This window comes from Alligator mississippiensis, chromosome 9, assembly GCF_030867095.1.
Source record: "Alligator mississippiensis isolate rAllMis1 chromosome 9, rAllMis1, whole genome shotgun sequence".
Taxonomy (NCBI): Eukaryota; Metazoa; Chordata; order Crocodylia; family Alligatoridae; genus Alligator; species Alligator mississippiensis.
This window is the reverse complement of record NC_081832.1, coordinates 17,873,907-17,895,892: the sequence shown is the minus strand read 5'-3', so window position 1 is coordinate 17,895,892 and position 21,986 is coordinate 17,873,907. Positions and strand designations below refer to the sequence as shown.

Here is a 21,986-nt window from a genome sequence, read left to right as displayed (position 1 = left end):
CTAGCCTCCCCTCACAGCCCCCCACAAACCCATACCCAACCACTTGCTTCCTCACACCATACCCACAGACCCCTACAACATAAAGAGTAAGATTTCATTTTAAGCTATTATATACAATTATCTCTGTGTATACTACAGAAACTCATGTAAACCAGGACAAAAATATTTTTTGAAATCAAATTAATGAATGTTTAGGTGTTTGCTTTTTAGAATATAATTAGGTATTTTTTCTGGCTTTAAGATGGCAAAAACCCTTGCTAGAAGGAGTACTTTTAGAGGCAATAGGAGACACTTCTGGACAAAAGTCGGGGTTTAAGGGGTGGGACTTCCAGTCCCAAAATGGTAACCAGGGGGTAGGACACCTATCAAGTGGCAGGGCTACCCGTGTGGCCCTCAACAGCTTGCCAAAACTTGGTAAGCGGCCTTCCACCCAAAATAATTGCCTGCCCCTATATTAAACAACATATATTAACTTACCAGAAAAAAACAAACCCTTAGAAATTATTTTATTCATACAGAACCCCATAAAAAACAGTTACCTCAGTAACCACCTGAAACTCCACCTTTCCCGTCAGGCCTCTCTTGGTTTAGCGAAACAAGTGTGTCTGCTCCTTTTTCCTTCTCTTCTCCAACTCTTCCTCCCTGATCTCATCCTTGTCCCTATTGATTTAGTATTTCAGCTTATGCAGCCCCAGCTTCAGGCTTTCTCTTTAAGGGAATGCCAACCCTTAAACACTCAGAGGTTTCTTACTTTTTGTAAACTAGTTTAAACACATGCTGACAAAGTCCTTAATGTTTCCTCTTTTCCTCTTGTTCCTCTGTTATGAGTCCATATACTAGTATCTCCTGCACTAATGACAGGTTTATTTGGGTGACATTCAGAAAGCAGCAGACCTTTTCCCACGCATCCTTTGCATATGTATACTCCCAAAAACTTGTCCTGCTGTTTCTTCTTTCCTGCACCTCTCTTAGGCACCTTAATGAGCTTGTCAAGCCCCATCTGTGTTGCACTTCCCTCACTGGCAAGATATTTCTTACAAGCATCCTCACTAGGTCACCATGTTCGCCTTTTAGTTGTTTATCCGCCCCCCACTTCGCACACGTTCTTTACTTGTCCTTCTGTAAAGTTTCCCACCAGTGCCATCCTGACTTTCCCTTGCGGCTTTCGTCAATTTCTTATGATCCTTTAGGACCTCCAGCCCTACCTTTGCTTATTTTATACCTCTGCATTAATCCTTCCATCCTGATGTAATGAGTCAGTGGTTGCCATGGCCATGGACTCTTCATAGAGGTCTGACACTACTCCCTGTTTCCTCAGAATTGCAGCCATGTGAACTTGGGTAATATGCGCTGCTTTCCCCTCACCTTCCAGTATTGCCTTGCATATCGAGCTTACGTACAGGTCAGTCACATCTTACGTGGGGGTTAGGTACTGAAGCCAGCGCCTAAGGCGAAAATCGGTGACTATATGCAGGGTGGGGGGGGGGGTGGGGCTTGAGTTTGCACGTGGTGCCATGCTTAGAGCTGTGCAGCCGGAGGCAGCGGCACAGCACAGGGTGGTGGTGGGGATGGCTTCGCGCCGCCTGGCCACCACCACGCTGGCGGCTGGTCACACAGCTCTGGGCATGGCTCCATGGAGACAGCAGGAGGTTTTGGAGGCAGTGGCTGTCACTGCCATAATGGGCCTCAAGGTAACTGGCAGCGCCATGTGCAAGCTCAAGCCCTGCCCCCCATGTATAGTTGAATTTGCGCAAGTTAAATGCGTATATGATGCGACTGACCTGTGTTTTGGATAGATGAACAATCTCAAGTCCAGCAGCCTCCATCCCCTCACCTCTTTTGCTTCGTATGGTTCATCTCTAGCGAACCTTTCTCTTTTAGCATTCCAGAAGAACACACGTTTCCCTCTGTACTTTGGCTGTCTGCTGCCACATCAGTGGGAATACAGTTCCCGTATGTAGAATAATCAACCGTAGCATAGTTTTAACTGCTGCCACTTTTTTGGCAAAGGACAGTGTCCTTCCAGATGATAACCAAAGTATTTGCTATAGCCTTGCTGTTACCTTTTCCCATGCTGCATTACCTTTCCCTTTGGCATTCACCAGGATCCCAAGCACTCTGATTTCTCTCTTATTTGAAGGCCCAATTTCTCCAAGTCCCTCCAGTTCCCCACTCCCACACGGTGCTTTTCGATGCATTTAATTTAGCCCGTTACTTCTCCATATTCTGTATGCTTTAGTATCCTTTACACTGAAATTCTGTCTAACTACTACACTGATCGTTCCTGTATAGTACACATTTTACCTCACCCCTTCCTGGTATCTTTAGTCCACTTACAATCTTGTTTTTCCTTATTCCTTCAGGAAACGGTTCTGTGCCATGCACAAATAGTTTTCTTGCCCCTGTATGAATTTTAAAGACCCTGCTTAGGTGCCTTTTAACTTGGACTTGACTCTCTGCTTCTCTATACAGTAACTTTATCCAACATAGGAAAAGCGGGGTTCCCAGATAAATTTATAACGCCTCAAAAATGTAATCATGATCCACTCTGTCATATCAAACCAGGATCCTGGTTTCCTCTGATTTAAAAAAAAATTTGCAAATTCTCTGATTAAAAAAAACCTTGAATCCATGATTAAAGTGACAAGCCCCCCTAGCCATGCTGGAGCCCCTCAGCTCCCCTAGCCCTGCCAGAGGGGGCTCCTAGCTGCCAGGGCTACAGGGCCAGGAACCTAGGTCTGCAGCCCCCTGCCAGGAGGTTGTCTCTCCTGCAGTGGAGTGGAGCACAGAGTCTGGCTTCACCCCTGCTGCCTGTCTGCTACAGGTTTGGGCAGGAGGCTGATCCTCACCATGGCATGTATTCCTGTGCACAGAGGAAAACATGTCATGTGCGGGGCTTGCAGCATCAGGCAGCTTCAAGTGCTGCTCCACTGTTCCCTGCAGTGCAAGGTCACAGATGCTGGGCTGCAGGGGAGGGCAGCAGAGCAGGGAGCACGAGCCTGATGTGGACAGCACGCAGCCTCTGCCCCACACACAGATGTGTGGGACATGGAGCCCCTCTGCCCCTTGGGAGTGTGTGCAGTAGCAGGGAGCAGCTCCCCAAGCCTGCAGCGGGCAGCCTGTCCCATCCCTGCCCCATGCACAGATCTGGGGGGACACAGGTTACCCCTGCCCCCCTGGGAGTGTGCCCAGTGGTGAGGAGCTGGCCCTGCCCCTTACAGCCCTGTCCCGCTCCCCACCAGGGCCACAGTAGGATGTAGTAAGGCTGCCACTGCCGTCTCTGTGCTTCCCAGCATGCGAGCTTTGGGTGGGTAGTAGCAGCAAACACTGCCTAGCACGGCAAGAAAGGGAGGGTGCTTTCTTCCACGCTAAGCATCTCCTGGGAGCCGGCCCAGGCTGGCAATGGGAGTGGGTTACAAGCTGGTGCTGAGCGTGGGGGAAAACCGGCCCCACAGGTGACCCATGCTGTAGCCACTCACAGCCCTTATGGGGCTGCCTATGCCTGCTCAGGATGGCCCTGCACAGGCTGCGAGCAGCTGCAGCAGGGAGTGCCAGCCACAGGGCGGGGAGGGGCCGCTTTTCCCCCTGCACTTGGAACTACCTCGTTTCCTGCCAGCAAGCAGGGGGTCAGGGCTGCGTGCAGCCCCCCACTTGTACTACGGAGCTGGGGGGGAGGGGGGGCACGTGTGCCAGTGGGAGCATGGGGCCTGCACCAGTGTCCTGGGGCCAGCGCCAGCAGGGCCCAGAGCAGGGCAGCAGGAGTACAGGGTCCCAGCTGGTAGGGGCTCTATGGAGCTGGGTCAGCTTCCCCCTCTCCCTGCTGGTGCTGGCTCTGGGGCTTTGGTCCCAGGACATTGGGACATTGGTCCCAAGATGGTGACCAGGGGGTGGGGCACCTGACAAGGGGCAGAGCTACCCATGTGGCCCTCAACAGGTTGCCAAAACTGGGTAAGCAGTCCTCCGCCTGAAATAGTTGCCCGCCCCTGCTCCATACCCCAATGGTCTGTTGCTCCCTTTCTCTACCTTTAAGGCATAGATTATCATTAGGTTTTCAATGCTGATGGGAATCTACCACAAGAATTGTCAGTGCAGCCTATTTGAATAAGATATGTGGTAGTGCCCATTGACCAGCTGGTGATACAGTGACATGATATAGTTGGGGATGGTCCTGCTTTTAGATCCCTTCCAACCATACTTTTTTCTAGGATTCCATGACCACAGTCCCCGTCAGCACTGTCTTCAAATAAAGTCATGGTGAGCCACCGCACTGCATACAGTTCAATTTCTTCTTCACTCCCACAACTGAACTTCACCTTTTCTTTCCCATTTACAATGATTCCTGTTTCTTTACCAGCCTTATATCTGTCAAACATCACCCAAACTGTTCACCCAGTATCCCTGTGTTGACTCCGCTTAGCTTGTTGCACATGATTTGTGTGGCCCTGCCCTCTATGAGGTGGAGCCAAACTAGGTTGCCTTTTACCTCATCTGCATATAAGTTTTTAAGGGATCCCAGGACTCATGACAAGGACATCTGGTTCCAGTCATGAGTTGGGGGCTAATTAGGATACAGATTCTTTGTTAAGAGGTTATCTGGAGTACACGCACATACTAAGCAGTGTTGAGCTATGGCATCACTGTGGCTTGAAATGCTCTTATTCTGCTGGGGCCCAGACCAATGAACTATGTGGTAAGCCTTTTGGTTTTGTACTAACATCATGCATAGTTTGTGCTTTTATATTAGTAGGGACCTGACAAAATTTTATGATTTTTGTGGAAACTTCTATTTTGGGCTCTGGGGGGATGGAATCTCTCAGAAAATAAAATACTGGCTCCCTCTGCCAGCCCCACCTCTTGTTGCTGATTGGCTGTGAGGGCTGTCCCTTGTTGCCAGTTGACATGGGGTATGCTTGTGTGACCACATGATGGGCAGCCCTTGCAACCATTGAGAGGAGGGGCCACCAGGGCCCCTCAGCCAGTCAGAGGTGTGATGGGGAGGGGCCTGCCATTCTTCACCTGCAGAAATGGCTTCCAGTCCTGTGGTCTGCCTGGAAAATCTGTCAGCACCTGCCTTGTTTGGCAGACCTCTATGTATAAGTAGGTACAAAAGTGCCACTTAAAAGGTATATATGGAAAACTGCCAAAATTTGCAGCAGTTTGAAGGGAAAAAAAAGGCAGAATGTATCAGTTCTGGATGAATGAAGTCTATGGGTACTGTATGCAAATTACTACAGCTGTGTTGATTTTTAAGGTCATTGTTTTCAAATTTGCTCTGCGCTTCCATGTGCTCAGGGAGAATATGGTATGACGAGTAAGCGGGGCACTGCAAGGGGCAGGCAGAGGGCAGCAGGGCCACCTGACCCCCCCCCCCCCCCCCCCCGATTCATCTTCCTTGCTCTAGCAGTGGGAAGGAGACAAACTCAAGGCAAACCTCCAATAATTAGATTCTGTTCCTGGAAAATTATATCTAATTGATAAATTTTTCCATATATAGAATTAACTATGGGGGGGAGGTCATCCTGTGATCAGAGTCATCTTATATTCTAGTAAATTCAGGAATTCCTCATAAATCTATGTACCTATCTCAAGGGGCAGAAAGAATGCAGAAAGGACCACTTGGCCTTTTGACCACCTTCAGTGTCTTCAGGTCAGTATTCCTTGTGTAATATTCTTCCATGGGTTTGTACTTTCTTTTTCTGCCATATAGCAGTAGGGTCTTTGGAAGATTGACAAAGAAATGGCATATATACATTTTGTTATTTGAGGTAGAGACAGCAGGTACTGTAGCTAAAGCCTTTGCATCAAAGGGACATGTTGTCAGCTTTTACCCTGTCATACCAGTCTGGGACTGAATCCTGCACATGCTGGAAGTCTCTCGGCAACTGCTGGAATGTATTCAAATGATAACAACTGCTGTAAGCTAATTGAGCCAGGCTGGTGATGCACTGGAAAGAAGTGGGTTGGGGCAAAGCCATTTTTTCTTTGTTTGCTTGAATTTGACAGCAAAATAAATTCTAACGGGCTTTAAAGAGTTAGCCAGTGTACATTTAATTGAGCCAGTCTGTTTCTGTTTGAGCATGGGCTGGATTTTACAAGCTCAGGGGCCAAAGGTGGTCTGTAGTACCAAATATTACAGGGGTAGCTTTGAACTCTATTGGGTAAGGTTCACACATCAGGCAGCTTTTGTAAGAACCGGCTTACACATGTTGCTTCTAGCAGAAGTACCAGAAACCCAGCCAATTTGTTTCAGCGGTACTTCCAGTATTTCTTGGGAGTTGGAAGTGACTGAAAATACAAGTCCATTTTCTTCATTGTCTAGTTTTAATTAGCAGACAGACATGCAGGTTTAGAGTCAAAATAATGGAATAGAAGTTGGCATGGACCTCCACTTACAAGCCAGAGAATTATTCAGTTAAAGATGAATGATTTAATGTTACGTGGAATTTGGTCTTAATGAGCAGAAAGTGGTCTTCCCATAGATTATGCTTTTGTACATCCCTTGTGCCATGTCAGAACATTAGATGACTTGCAAACATTAAAGATGAGCACTGACTCTCAATAGTAGGTGATGGTGCCCTGTTTTATAAGGGAAACCAAGGCACTGGAATAATAGTGAGATTTCTGATTTTCCACAGGAAGCCCATTGTAAAGTTAGACATCAGAAGTGCTGCATTTTGTCCACAAGCACTGTTTAAATGCATTATCCATCTCGCCAGGAACATGTAGAAGGATTCCAGGTCCTGGCAGTGATAGGAAGTGTGAAAGTTCTTTTGATTGCTCTCTGTAGTTACTGTCCTCTGCCCTGACTCCTCTATTGCTCTGATGGTGACGTGGTCAGCAATTCCTAGAAGCTGCTCTTTGCTTTTTTAACTACTTCCTTTGTGTCTAGACAAAAACCACTTACCTCTGAGTCCTGTGCTTCTCTCCATGCCAAGCCCATGTCATTGAGAGCCAGATACATGGTTAATTTTCAGTTACTGTAACTTTATGATTATACCTAGAGTTTTTATTAGGGGTATATTGATAAAGATTTTTTGAGTCAATACTGATGGCCAATTATTAATGGGCCACGTCAACCAATACTGATCCAGTTTGCCATTATGCACCCCGGCAGCTTGGAAAGCAGCATCCAGCTGGTGAGTGGGGGACAGAAATGGGGCTGGGGCAGGTACAGGTGCTGCCTGGATGGGGTGGGGTGGAGAACCAAGCTGCAAGTGGCTCGTCTAGAGGGGCTGTGGGGAGGGGGTGGCAGTGCCTCCCACTGTGCGCACCCCTGGAGGAAGCATGGGGGGGGCATGTGCCCTCTGGATCTCTGCACAGGGTGAGGGCAGGCTGCCACTGTGGGCTGGAGCTAGGAGCAGTACTGGGTTCTTCCTGGTGGGAGGGTTTGGGCCAGGGCTCCACTCAGGCAGGGCAGGTGGTGGCAGTGCTGGAAGCGGGCTGGGCTACAGCCACCCCAAAATCACTGACTCTTGAACTCCCCCTCCTAGGACTGCTGCCACCCTCCCTGAGCACAGCCCCTGCCCAACACCCCTACCAGGAAGAGGCCAACATCACCCCTGGCCCCAGCGGCAGCCTGTTGTTACAGCTTGCCCCATACACAGATCTGGGGGGCACGTGTCCCCTCTGCTTCCTCCTGGGGTGCATGCAGAAGCAAGAGTCATCACACACAAACCCACATCCCCCCGGACCCACCCCAGCTGGGCAGTACCAGCCCCAGTCCCACTTGCTCCCTCACCGTGGGTACGGGACCAGTGTATCGGTGCACCTCTAGTTTCTATAGACTTTCTGCCCAAGGATCATAAAGAGCTGTGTCAACAGTTAAGCTTCTTGAAATCTTTGTGTGGTCAAGAAGCACAATAACCTTTTAAAGTAAGGTTTGAAAGTTGTTAGATCGCATAAGTCGGTAACAGTCCAGAGTTGTAACTGTTTTACTTCTGCCTTTCAAGCTGCATGGAAGCTTTGCCCTATCTTTTTGCTTTTCTTGTCTGAAGTAAGCTTTTTGCTGTGAATTGCTTGCTTAACCTAAGCTGACCAGAACCTCCCACAAAGCAATGCTTATGAATAGGATTACAGTTAGGGCTTGCTAGATAATCCACCTCCCACCCCCTCCACAACCAGATCACTCTGTTGCTTTTGAAGATGTTGGATAACTGTTATGACTTAAGTTTTTTCTGATGGGGAGCTTGTGTCACCAACTTCATCTTAATTAAATGCCTAAGACATTTGCCTATTGAGACAGTGCCTTTTTTGCCAGCAACACAATGATTGTTTAAAGAAATTATAGTTGACTCAAGTCTTTGAGTGTAACATGCATGTGTTGATAGATTCAGTGTCCTTTCAGCAGCATAACACTTTTATTCAGCACCATGTTAAATTATGCTAACAATTGCAAGAAATAAATTGGGGGAAGAAAGGGGGGTTCAATTGGTAGTAACAGTACTTCAGCGTGGTCACGCAAGCATACTCTTCATCCAACCCAGTAAATAGGATGATGGACCCTATAATCCAAAAATATCTTCACTGTGTAATAAATATTGTTGTTCAGGACCATGGCAAAGCTTGAGCCCAGAACGGGGCTAACCCTTTCTCAGTTGATACTACTAGTTATAAGACTAGCCAGACCTGTCTAGGCAATGACTGTTGTCTCTCAATATAAGTGTGCCTCCCTTCTGTGCAAAGAGGTCAACTGCATAATTCTGAAACTGAGTCATAAAGCCTTTAACACCCATTCAAGATACCCATGCCTCGGAACTATAAAAATCACGATGTGGAAACACTTGCTTTGTAGACCACTACCATGTCCAGTTGTTTGCAAATGTATAATATCTCTAAGCTTAGAGATAACATTCTTGCCCGAAGTTGTAGATGATTCTGAGAAGCCTAGGAGTGGAAAGAACTTCATACTTGGAGCCAGTGATCTTGGATGGCACTGAAGAATCACATGCTGACCACTAATAACTGCTGTGAAGGCACCAAACTTCACTTAAGAGCAGTCCCAACTGCTTTACTTTAGGTCAGACTAGGGAGTGCACTTTTGGGGAGATCAAACCTTTTCCTCCTCATTTTTTTTCTTTAAGGACCCCCCCATCTTTCCATCTTAAAACTTGTGTGATAACAGTTGTGTACAGATACTTGCCTTTAAAACAGAGCCAGTGTAATTTTAAATTTATAGAGAGCAAAGGGAAATGAAACAGTGTTTCTGTGGAAGCCAAGGCTCTCTCTACTTCCTTTTGTCTCATATTAGCCAGTGTTCAAAATATAGCACACCAGCACATACCACAAATGGGAAAAACCCAACCTGTTCAGTGTAATGGTCATGATCCATCCCTTTATGTAGTGTTAGTCTGTGGCCAAAGGAAGTTCCTGTAGCTCTTCCGTAGTTTATAGTCAGGCTTCCTTGCTGGTAAAGAGAACTAACATCCTCAACAGGCACTTCCAGCCCAGGAGTTTAGGCAGCAAAGCCCTGTTTTGTCTCCACAAACTAATACCCATTAGTCCAAACTTTTTGATGGAAAAGGAGGCTTTGTAAAACATCACAAGGTTAAGAATAAAGACCCCTGGCAAATGTTAACCTTAAGACTCAATTAGTCTGTTAATCTTGTCTTAAATAGTAACCCAGCCACGCTTTCAGGGAATTAATGTCTCCACACAAAAGAAAACCAGCCAGAAAAATAGTACACAAAAACGTGTAAGATTTGTGGCTGGTTTCTATCACACAAACTGAATGCGTGACAGGGTTAGGACAGCATCAGGATCTCCAGCGAGGCCTGGTGTGGTCCCTGCAGGCTGACCATCCAGGACCATGCTGAGGCTTGAACCACGCCAGTCTTAGTCCAGCCAATAATCAGCTGATTTGTTGGGCACCTGAATTTTAACTCATGATCCTGGGCTCCCCCTGCACTGACAAGTAGAATATGATTTGCATCAGATTCCAAATCCCAGAATCTTGTACCCTGCCATTCATATGTGGCACAGCAGGAGGTACAATTGTTGGGATCAGAGATAAGATCCCATCATGCCTTTAAACAGATGTCAGCAGCCATAAACTTAAAAACAAGAGAGACCACTTTGTAATAGGAATTGGGTGAGTTTAGCTTTTTCACCCTGTCTGTTCTTTGGTTATGCAAGGCCCTCAAAAGAAGAATTGCCAGTTCTCACAGTGATGTTCCAGGGATGATCTGTTAGTGGAGCCAAGGACAGATTTTCTATTGAAAGCCACATACTTTCCCAAAAAGAAAATGGCAGCATAGTGAAACTGGTTTATTCCTTGGTAGGTATTGCTCTCCACCCAATCATCTATTAGAATTAACAGAATGAATTCTTTTTTTTCCCTTTATAAAGTAGAACAAGGCCAGTAAACCAATCTGTGTGTGTTGCGGGAAGGGGGAGGAATGGATTTCCTATATTTAGTTAATTTTTAATATAGGGATCTCACCACCAGTGCTGCCCTTAAACTTTTCTTCGTGGGACCTTTCCTATAGAAGTCAAAGTTCTGATGCTTCCTGGTGGAAAATGGGGCCATATTTTAAAAGGTAAACAAATTAGACTTGTTGAGAGACTGTTTTAGAAAGCAGAGGACAAAATTATTTACCTCTCCCCAAATATGTTTTGGAAATAGGTTCTTTAATATTTATCTTGTTCTTCTGCTCATTATAACAGAGTTTTTAAATAAAAGTGGACTATTTCTTGGTTTGCTTTGCTTTTGGATTTCTCTCTACACAGCACGCTTCCTCCTGCTGGATGCAGTAAATCTACTCTGGCCTTCTGGTTGCTTGTTTCCCAAGACTAAGAGGCCATTGTGTTGCTGGTCTCTCAGTTCCACATCTTTCAGGGTAACAATGTCCTTCCCACCCCTGAACAGGAACTAAGTGTCTCAACCACATGGCTTCCCATACATACAACAGTAGTCCTAATGTATCACTCATCTCCTGTCCCGAGCTCCCCTTCTCTTCCATTTTTCTATTTAGAATAAGAAGACTCCGGGCTCTCTCCAGTAGCATTGTTCGGAATTGTAAACAAATCAAACTAAATTTAAGTATCATTTGTCCACCACAGGTTTGGATTCAGATAAAGATTTCTTCGACTTCTCTTCAAGTTCCTTGTTCTTGCAGCACGCCACAGGTACATGGCTCCATTCGCATAACACCTATTGGTTTTCTTTACCAGGGAAAGGGTGTCAACCATTATCCTGCTAAAATACTTCTTTGCTCAAGATTCCTCTTCCCAGCTGACTTTTTCCAGCCTTTTGTAATGAAACTTAAGTTTCTTTCCAGATGTACTTAACTGAATTACCTGATTTGCCTTCAGGTGCCACCCAAGCAGTCTAATGGAATTTGTAGCCTCCCATTAATCTTTTGTTATCAGTATGTGGCTAAAATAGCCCTTAATGCCTTCTAAAGGATAAGCAGTATTTTGCCAGAAATGGGGTAACTGCCATTTCTATCAGCCCTTCCCATAATCTGAAGCTGTTGCATACAGGTGAGGTAATTAGAATTGTTATTTAACGGATTATTTTGACTTGAAAAGGAGGAAAATACTGTGGTCAGGTCATCCTGGTTTGTTTGGTTTTTTTTTTCTTCAAATCCGCACAATAAATGCTGTGTGGACATATGCTGAGCCAGAAAGGTCTACTATCTGGTTCTTCAAAACTAACATAATTGTACGTGAGGGGTTTTTTTCTGATTTTTGCCTTTAACAGTTTCCACTTCATATGCTTTTGAGTTTACAGCTTCAGAATGGGCAGGGGTGGGGATTAATGAACCAATGTTTTGGAAAGACTTGCTGGGAACAGGAGTTTATCATCAGTAAGGTTGATGGTTGGTGATGTGGTTTAAAAGCTATTGAAAAGCTAGAGAAACTAAACTAAGTTAAAATTCAGACTGGTATAATTGATTGCATTGCCATGTCTAGATGCAGTGAATATAGAATAACCCTTCTGATCATCCTCACCTATACCATTAAAATCTAATTAAAATACATTGACAACTTGAGAGATTTATCAATGTGTCCATAGAGTATTAAGGTGGGAGCAAAGGTAACTCCCCATTAACTGAGTTGGAAGGGGAATTAAAAAATGCCTGGTTCCCAGAACTGAATAACATCTCCCAAAAAAGCAGCAATTACTAATGGAAACTTCGTAAGCAGAACAAATGAAAAAGTTGTACTTTGGCCACAAAGACTTCTTATAAGAAGGGGAACCTATTTGTAATAAACAATCACATCCAGTAGAATTGATTAATCTAGGAAAATAGTATAATTGCCTTGAAAATAGGGGGTACCAGGTATTATGTTAATAGTTATGACACTTTTTTAATAGAAGGAAGATGAGCCAGACATTTTATGTTTAGCCTCTTTTTGTGTGCTTAAAACACAAACCAAACCATAGTAACTAGATTCCTCAGAAAGCCAGATTTCTTGGGAGTTAAATTGGATCAGATTGGCAAATGATTTCTAAAATCCATATCATGGGATTTGCTGTACAGCTGGCAATGTTACATGAAACACTTCTGAAAGTTTTGCTAGATCTGCCATTACACTCACCTGGTAAATGCAATTCCCTCTCTAGGACTTAAGGTTTAAAAACGTGCATGAAAAAATGTACCTGTAGCATGGTGACTTGGGCCTTAATACTCCTTTGAGAAATCAGGCCTGAAGCTGTGCTGGGTAACAGGATGTAGCCTAACAAGATTTACTTTGGTTACATGGTGGCTCATTTTGGTAGAAGAAATGGTAGGCCTTTCCGGGAGCATAGTTGCATGCTGTTTTTGTTTGACCTTTTCTGTCAGCTAGCATCGGTAAGTAAGGAGTGCTCTAGGTTTATCTCTACTGCATGACAGTCTTGAAGCCCTGTCTCTCTTCTCTGGGGATTCTGTACTTAAAAAGCCATCCTAACTTCGAGAATTTTGTTTCTGCATGGAGAATAAAACATCACTGTTTCAATAATATATATTCATGGTCACTAACAGGCTTGTGATTCAACCTTTTCCAAAGAAACACATTAAAAGCAGTGTCACAAATCAAAAAATGTCTATAATTTTTTACTTATGTCAGGAGTACTTTTAAATGGACAGGCTTGAGACTCTGAAGCAACAGTGAAACTCAGAGCAGCTTATGATCAAGGAATAGCAGGAAGTGCATGAGAATTGGCATCTTTTTCTGGAGATATACCATACTGACAGACAAATCCAGCTCCAGATCCATTAAGTGATTCTGGAATAGAAGGGATGCTAAACACCACACATGTATTAGCAGATCCCAACAAGGGAGGCTTAGAGGTAATACCTGGCTTGGAGTTGTTGGACTTTTATCAAGTCTGCCATGAAGTGTGTCATCTTCCCCCTTCCTGCATAACCATGAACCATTTAAATCTTTGATTTCTTGCGTATCTGTAAACATCGTATCTAACTTCCTTATGGACAAATCAAGCTCACAGCAGAAAACAGGCTTCACTTATAATCCTGAAAAAGAAGCAGAATTATTTCCCTGTATAGGATGGGAGAAGCAAATATTCTTTAGCTAGCTGTAAAAGGGAGATCTAAAGATCTGTTAGGTGCCTAAGTGTGATCCTTTCCCACCCTATTTATATCCATGAAAAAGTTAGTATGCCAATTTTGTAATGGGCCTTAAGGTTAAGTCTCACAGAAAGCATTGTCCAGCAGAGCCCATCCATCTTTTTGTTAATAATTTTTCAGAAACTCAAGGAGGGTGAAATAGGATTACAAATAGGCACTGAAGTCCACTTAGGGCCAGATCCTATTAGACACTTGATAGGTATGTTGTTATGGAAGGATTGTCCCCTCCTTCACTTGCAGGAGGTTGTCCTTGTTTATAGTTAGGAATTGGATAATGAACCAGAAAGAAGGCACTGGAGAGATTTTCATAGGGTGTTAAAACTATTTACCTCTAGAAGTAGTCATGTACACTACAGTTGCATGTTTCCTCTGACTACTGCAAGGCCGGTGAACTTGGATGGAAATAATATCCAGGAACAAGAAGAATTTAGATCTCGTGCCGATTTGGTCATCTGTCTTTTGCATTCGCTAGTCTCAAGTGGTTCCAACTTCTGCATCGGTTCCAGCACTGCGCATACCTAAAGTGGAATTTAATGACCAAGCCACTGAAAAGCCATTAATAATGACTCTAGATGCTGCTCTGTTTCCCTTATCCTCATAAAGTAGGCAGAAAGCTGCCTGTTCACCAGCCATTTCTGTCTGCCAGTTAGTCTGCCTTTCTTAGAGCGCTCATCTCATTTTCTCACTAGGCAATGGTGAGGACAGTGGCGACATGATAATTGGCAGACATATCTATTGGCACAAGACTCTACTCTTTTGTACTTCTGAAAATAAACTTTTTTTTCTCTTGGTATCTGTCTACAGACAGAGTAGAAACTAGAGCTTCTGTTTTCTTTTCCAGGAGCATTTCTTTCATGGCTTTTTGGCCACTGGGATATGGAATAGGTGAATGGTACTCTCTCTCCTTCCCATAAAACTTTGTAATGAGCTCATCTTACCAAGTGCGCATGTGCATTTTGTGGTAGTGCTCCTATGGTGGGCCATAGGGTTAAGTGCAGAGGACAGCAGTGCAGAGAAGTGTTGTCAGAGCTTGACTATGACTTTTCTGTGTCCCTGCTACTATAGGGATGTGGCTTCAGAACTCGAAGCCAATGAATTTGCCTTGTAAAAGCAGGGGAGCATTTCTCATTAGACTACGGTTTGCAGGTTATCTGTCTGGGATGATTGATCCTATTCTTGGGCAGGCGGTGGATCAGACTTTTTCTCAGGGTCTCTTCAACCCTTGTTTTTCTATGATCATTTCAGCAGGCAGTTGCTGGAAAGCAGAGGCCTTGGTTGCAATGGAATGCTGAGGTCAATGCAAGGCAGCTCTTGCGTGCATGTGTGTTTTTCTCACAATAAATGAATCTTACTGTTCTGCATTTAACATGTTATAATTTCAAACACAGATACTGTCCAACTTCAGGGGAACGTGAACCAGTCAATAGAAAAAGTTTGACACCATGTATGTGCCTCTTTGAAATCTGACTGTATTATAAAATAAGTTAGTTTACATATTTCTATGTATAGCACTGTGATGGTTTCTCTAGTGATTTGCTCCATTCATCCCATGTAAGTAGGCAGTTGTTCATTTCAGTCCTTGCCTTAGGAATCCATGAGTAAAAGGTCTGTGGAAGAAAAACCAAGACAGTTTCCAGCCTGTGGAGGCATCCAGCTGGTGGCTAATCTGAAGGATCACAAGATTGGCAAGGGCTGGCTGCCAACATGCCACTGAAATACATGTCTTGTTTTGGTAATTTTTTTTTCCAAGAAACCACTCCTTGGCAGTTCTGAGACTTGTCAAAGTCTGCCCAGAGGTTGCTTTAAGGCTTCAGTGTACTGGGACAGTAGACAACTTGCTGCCTGAGATCTAAAAACTGTAGCACAATTAAGCTGCAACACTGAAGTGCAGAAATCTAAAGTCACTCACCTGGTGACTGAAAATGCAGAGAATTGGATTATTTCTTGCTCAGTTATATACTTATTAGTGAATTATTACATACTGAATTGGATGTGAGATATGGGAGTATTAGAACAGAACTCAGTTAGCAGAAGCAAAGAAAGAGGCAGAAGTCAGATGGAAGGTTGGAATGTCAACCTTCATGCATTCCTTTAGCTTCTTTATTGCAAGCGTCTCCTGTCAGTACCTGAAGGCAAATAAAACAGTGGGTTAAATGGAATTTACATAAGGCATTTTTTCTTTGTACATCCACAGTAAAATCAAAGTTTAGAAGCTACAAGAACTTGTTAGAGGGCACGAGACTAGGAGTCGGGAGACCTGTCATAGTTGGATCAGAAATCTCTTGCAGGAGGAAGACTGAAACCTCAAAGTTGCTAAATAATTTTACTGAGTTTCTCCATCTTTAACTTGGGGATAATCACTACTTCACAGAGAAACTGTGAAGATTAAATTGTCCTAAAGTATAAAGAGATTCTTAGATGTAAATTATCACAGAAATGTTGCTATACTTGCTTTCCAAAATTAAATGGAGTTACTAAACTTCTATAGGTTTTGTCTACATAGTCCTCAAAGAGAGGTGTCCATAGGTGATTCTTGGAGGCAGTTGTATGTTTCTGTGACATCCTGACTATCTAAGGAGATTTCTGTGGCAGAAGACTGTGAGGTAGAATATTCATGGTTGGTTTTGCCTTCTGTGGGTTAATGGGTGTAGAGTAATATGTGAATAAGGGACAGTGCAGCCTAACTTTAGGGATCCAGCGACCCTGACTTCCCAGCCTCATACTCAGTGTTTCTGCCTTTTTACCAATGTCTTGGAGCTATTTTACCTTAATTACCTAATTGCCTGGAGAAATTAGTTTTCCTACCAACAAAATAATGTTAACCATACTTACCAATTCACAGAGCTCTTCATGTCCCTGAAGTCTTTGAGAATTGTTGGGCCAAAGACTAAATGCAGTTGCTGCTATCAGGAGTGAACTGTTCCCAATAAACTGATCTATCTGTTAAGTACGATAGAATCTGTTAGTGCTGAGTTGTTCTTCCACATGTTGACTTGAGGGGGATATGATAGCAGCATCAGGATGCATAGATGTGGGGCTTGTGGCCCAAAACACAGATTGCTCCTGATTTTATTTCTTAACTCCTTTTGCTTTTCTCCTTGCAGATTCTCACAAACACAAAGATAAACACAAAGATCGAGAACACCGGCATAAAGAGCACAAGAAGGACAAGGAAAAAGATCGGGAGAAGTCCAAGCACAGTAATAGGTAAGGAAAATCAGTTGATGTGTTGTCATTGACCCCAAAAAAGGCCTTTGCTCACCCACAGTCAAAGCTTTGTATAAACAGTCCATGTGATGATAGTACGTTTTTTTGTGCGTGTTTGACAGGATTTTTAAGTTCTTGGTATATAGTGGAACTGTAATCAAAGTCAAAATTGCTGAGAGATACGCATATAGTTTTACATGTGCAGTTGAATCCATATGCTTTTAAAATGGTAGGAATTAGTAATTTAGATGATATAATTAAAAGTGGTTGGAAAATGTCTTTGATAAGGTGAAGGAGTGTTAGCTCAGTCCAGCTGATACTACACACTTTTTTGTGGTACTGTGTGTATGTTCAGCATTAATATTTTAAGTCCTTTGAGCACATGTTGGTGAGAGTCTCACTGTAGTCACAGAAGCTCACTCTTTTTGGAGTGGCTAAGTCCATTGGGCAATGAAGTTTGGTTGGTCTAATAAAAGATATCAAATTCACCCAAGGAACCTTGTCTGCCTAAGTCCATTGGGGACACTTGATGAGAGCCTGAATGACATCCTCGGCCTGCTTCCAAAATTGTACTACTATCTTAAATCTGCAAAGTAGCTCCGTGGGGCAATCCATTCGCATTCATCGAGCATGCACTGGGCTTAGTTACTGATCAGAGGCTAAATTTAGTAAAGTTGTATTCAAATCTGAGTTTGACCGATACAGCTGATACTTTGCAGTCCCACCTAGGGAGAGGATACCTCTTGCTATGGTGGGATCTACCTTAACATGTATTCCAAGAAGAGCTATTTACCTTTTAGTGACTGGTATTTTTTTCAAGATGCTTAGTCAGTATGAACTCTGCAGCCTACTTGCCATCCCTACCCTTTGTAATACTCTGACATAGGCTCTGAAAAAGGGCATGCAGCTACTCGCTTCTTTAAAAGACACCAGTTACACGTGTGGCCCTAATGAATAGATTGTCTTGGAAATGATTCCAAGTTCTTGTTCATAAGGCTCAGATAGATATATCTGCACGGGATCTGCACTGATTAATACACCAAAGAACCAGAGTTACTGGAGGGTAAGTAACTGTTACTTATGTACCTTAGAAAAACAGGAGTAGCAGTTACCACTTACGTGCACTTGAGATGCATTATTGTGTCTATAACTAACTTGATTTTCTTCACTAACTGTACAGTCTCGTACCCCACCATATTTTGCATGTCTTTATGGATTTAAATGGGTAGTTGAGAAGAGACATGTACAAGCCAAATTGCTTACAACATTTACCAGCTTCAGCAGCAGAGATTGTAAATTCCTTGGACACAGTCTTGCATACTCTCCTCATTGCTCATTTGTTGGCACTGCCTCAGTCTCTTGACTTCTCACCTTACAACATAACATGATTTCTTGGTAGACATTCAAAATCCTACACATCCAGATATTTATCACTTCATTTTAAAAAGCCATTTTTCTGCAATCATAGCAAAGCAAGTTCCCTTCAGTAAGGATTAATGTATATGCCATATGTAAAGTTTAAGAGTTCATGTATATTTGGAGCTTCTTGCTGTAGGAAGGAGGGGTCAGGATTTGTTTTAACTGGAAAAAGTACCTTTCCCAGCACACAAATCAAATAGTTCATAACTTGAGGTAGCCCCAAAATGGTCATCTTTAATTGTATATAATAAACAGCAATGGAATGGAGTTACTCAGGATGACTGCTGTGTTTCTTGAGAGACATTTCGCCATGAGATTAGAAGGATTAAGCTCACGTTGTTTTAGAATGCAGTAAAGTTTAGTTTGAATAATGACTGACTCCACAAGTACTTCTACTGAAAGGAATGAAGCGACTCATGGTATGAAGAACTAGCTCATATGACTAGGCACCACAGCCTGGTCTATTGTAAAGCCTAAAACCTTCAGGAAGGCCTTAGAGAGGGTATTTTGTGCCCAAAAATGTATCCAAAATTTCTCCCAAATATGAAGTTGGTCCAATATAAAGGTGATACCCCAAAAGGTCCGTGCCTCAAAGGGCTCATACATTCTTGCCTAAGAAGCTGATTTACCCTGTAGACAGTATTTGAAAATAGAGGTGCATCAATACATCAGTCCCATATCAGATTGGCACTGATGTAGGGGAAATTGACAGTATCGGCAATCGGCTTTTTTTTTTCTCGCCTAATGTGGCCGATTAAATTCCATGTGCATGCATACAGCCACAGCATGCGTATGGCCAAGAGTGCAGCCTGGCAGCTTGGAGACCAGCATTGCGCTGGTAAGTCTGTTATGGCTTGAAGGAAAGGGGGGGGGAGGGGGGGGGATGCGCAGATTGAGGCCCCCATGGTGAAGGAGGGAATGGGGCTGGGGCAGGCGCTGCTCATCTGGGGTGGGGCACAAGATGGAGCTGCAGTTTGTCTGGCAGAGAGGAGGGTGGCTCCCACCGCTTGCGCACCCCTAGGAAGGCATAGGGTGCATGCTTCCAAATCTGCCGGGGGGGCGGGCTGCCACTATGGGCTGGGGTGGTACCGAGCTCTTCCTGGTGGTGGGTTGAGCCAAACTGTGCTTGGGGCAGGTGGCATCAGTGCTGGGAGCAGGGCTACAGGGGGGCCTATTGCGAATTTTAGTGTGGCTGCACCACACCCCACCCCCCCAGCCGTAGTCCCCCTCCCATCGCTGCTGCCACAGCCTGGCCCAGCTCCTGCCTGGAGGAGTCCAGCACCACCCCGGCCCCACCCTGAGTGGCAGTCCACCCTTACCCCATGCACAGATTTGGGGGCACGCACACCTCCATGCCCTCCCAGGGTGTGTATAGCAGATCTCAGGGCCTCAATGTGCCCCCCACGTCCCTTCCCCCACACCAGACTTACCAGCCTGACACTAGTCTCCAAGTTGCTGAGCTGTATATCTGAATCAGATTGCTGTCAGCCATTGGTATTGTTCCAGAAAATCTCTATCAGTGCACCCCTGCTTGAAAGGGGATTGGGGCAGGGGCTCGTGGAATCCCTTGGTGGACCACACATGTTGTATTCGTTGTTTGTTTTAAAGAATCCCAGCAGAGGTGAGAATTCATATTGCAAAGATTCCCTACTGCAGTCTTCCTCTTCTCTGTGCTCAGTACAAGTAGGTTGTGAGGCACCCGATTTCCCTTTTTTGCACGTTGACTTCCCCTTGTGCCTACAATTTGCAGCCGCATGTACTTACGTGCATTTTTTTCCTTTTGAAAATGTAGCCCACACATCTGGCTGGTGTATCACTAAATCATGACTGTAGGCTGATAACCCTAGGAAGATAAAATTGCATACATTAAGAACACTTCAGCTGGAATGTTTATCAAAGAATACTGGAAAGATGCTGCTCTTGCCCATCCTCATTCAGTCATGCACAACGTAACAGCCGTCTCACTGTCACATCACATATATTTAAAACAAGCAGCTTACTAATGGAAACAACTGATATCATTCATACACTTGGTTTTTCACCAGTACAGTCCATAGACCTAGGCTAAGTAACTATCAATCCTTTGTAAAGCATGCAATTTTGACACTCAAAACAAGGACCAGCAACTTAGTGGGTAAGAGAGGTATAGAGAGAGCAGTGGGGAATAGTTCTGGAAGAATTTTAAAGACACTGCTCAGTGGATGAGGAGCAAGGAGACTCCCAAGTGTATGGACAGAATGTGCCAATCTAAGAGTGCACGCGCCCAGAGGGAAATTTATGGTGAAAACATTTCAGAGATTGAAGTGGAAGAAAAGATGATTAGAGACATATGGAGGTATCAAATCTGAATGTCACAAGTCAACCAGTGTAAAGCACTTAAAGAAAATGTTGACACACAGTGAAAGCAGAACATACAATTTCTTTATTAATCTTGATATGGAACCTAGTTTGATTTTTTTGGGGATTGTGATTGTCCTAGTGCAGCCTGAATTTTTTTTTTATAACATGGACTCAGGGTGGCTTCCTTAATTTTGATTTTAATTTAATTTTGAACTAATTCAGTGAAGTTTCAACATGCCTCTTGCCCTTCCTTTTGTGTAAGCCTGAGGAAACGGGCCACTTCAGGAAATCTCTTTTAGAATTCATAGTCCTCTTTTGCCAGATTTATAACTGATTTTTAGAGGTTGAAGGAAAAAAATCTTTTAGAGAAACACATGAAAGGCTATCCTTGATCAAAATGGCTGCCACCTTTTTTCTTCTTTGCTAATTAGGAATATAGTAGCAGTTTAGGATGTGATGAGGAGCAGGTGAATGGAAACGATGTCTATTTTGGCCTGCATAGCTTAGTCCCATTGAAAAGACTAGGAAAGTTGCCATATTGAAAGAGGGATTTGCATGGAATTCTCTGAAGAAAATGTTAGCTGTGGAGAGTAACTGCAGAAAATGGCTTGTTGGTACTTAAGAAAGGATGGGAGAATGCAGCTAATGCATAACGTTGAATTGTTTTAACTGTAAGAAGTTTTTGAAAACTGGTGCTCTGTTTGTTATAATTATGAGAAAAGGTCTTCTACTGCTGCTAGAAGTAAAAAGGGAAGTCTTTGAAAAAATTGCCTCATACTAATTAGAATTGTTTCTAAACTCACAGAAAATCCAGCCTGCACTTAATGTGCTGTAATCTTATGGAAAGACTGCTGTGTTTTTCATATTTAACAAAGAGCTTGAATCATTGCTCTAAGTCAAACTTAAGTTATCCTTAACTATAGAGCTAGAGTGGGCATTTCCCTAATGTGTTCAGCATAAAATGTTTGTGGTGTGTCGTCATCCTCCTCCTCCTCCTCCTCCCCCCCCTCCCCCGCGGTTTTTTCCTAGTTGGAGGATTAACACATCTCCCCATTCCATAAGGTACAAAGTTGTATTTGAACATGTGCTGAAAGAAGCATTTCCTCCTTGTAGGAGAAGCAGGCCATGTGCCTTCCACGTCTGTCTATAATAGTTTGAAGGCTCCGTCATGCCTTTTCACAAATTTAACGAGCCTTTTTTTTTATAAACCTGTGTTGTCAAGAGGACCACCACACTCCCATGCAGAATGAACAGTGTCTGTGTCCCATTTCTGGGTGAGGGTTCTAAGCTGCTGAGATAAGTGTCTCAGAAATGTCACACGAGATCAAGATGATCTATTTTTGGTAGAAGTGTAATGGCTTGATATACAGAACTCCTTAATTTCACTTTTTGCTTTCCTTCTCTCCCACTTGCAAGATGACATTTATATCTTAACCGCTCAAATAC

General features: G+C 43.8%; 1 protein-coding gene across 3 annotated transcripts in view; it reads left to right on the top strand.

Annotated features, from left to right (window-relative positions):
* Nucleotides 1-21,986, top strand: part of TOP1 (DNA topoisomerase I) — a 94,178-nt gene that overhangs the window by 27,239 nt on the left and 44,953 nt on the right. For 2 of the 3 annotated variants that reach the window (XM_014609689.3, XM_006275843.4), the window contains exons 3-4: nucleotides 11,059-11,124; nucleotides 16,679-16,781. In XM_014609689.3, coding sequence (XP_014465175.1) covers nucleotides 11,059-11,124; nucleotides 16,679-16,781 — 169 coding nt within the window. The remainder of the gene's footprint in view (nucleotides 1-11,058; nucleotides 11,125-16,678; nucleotides 16,782-21,986) is intronic. The other variant, XM_014609690.3, reaches the window with a different exon arrangement.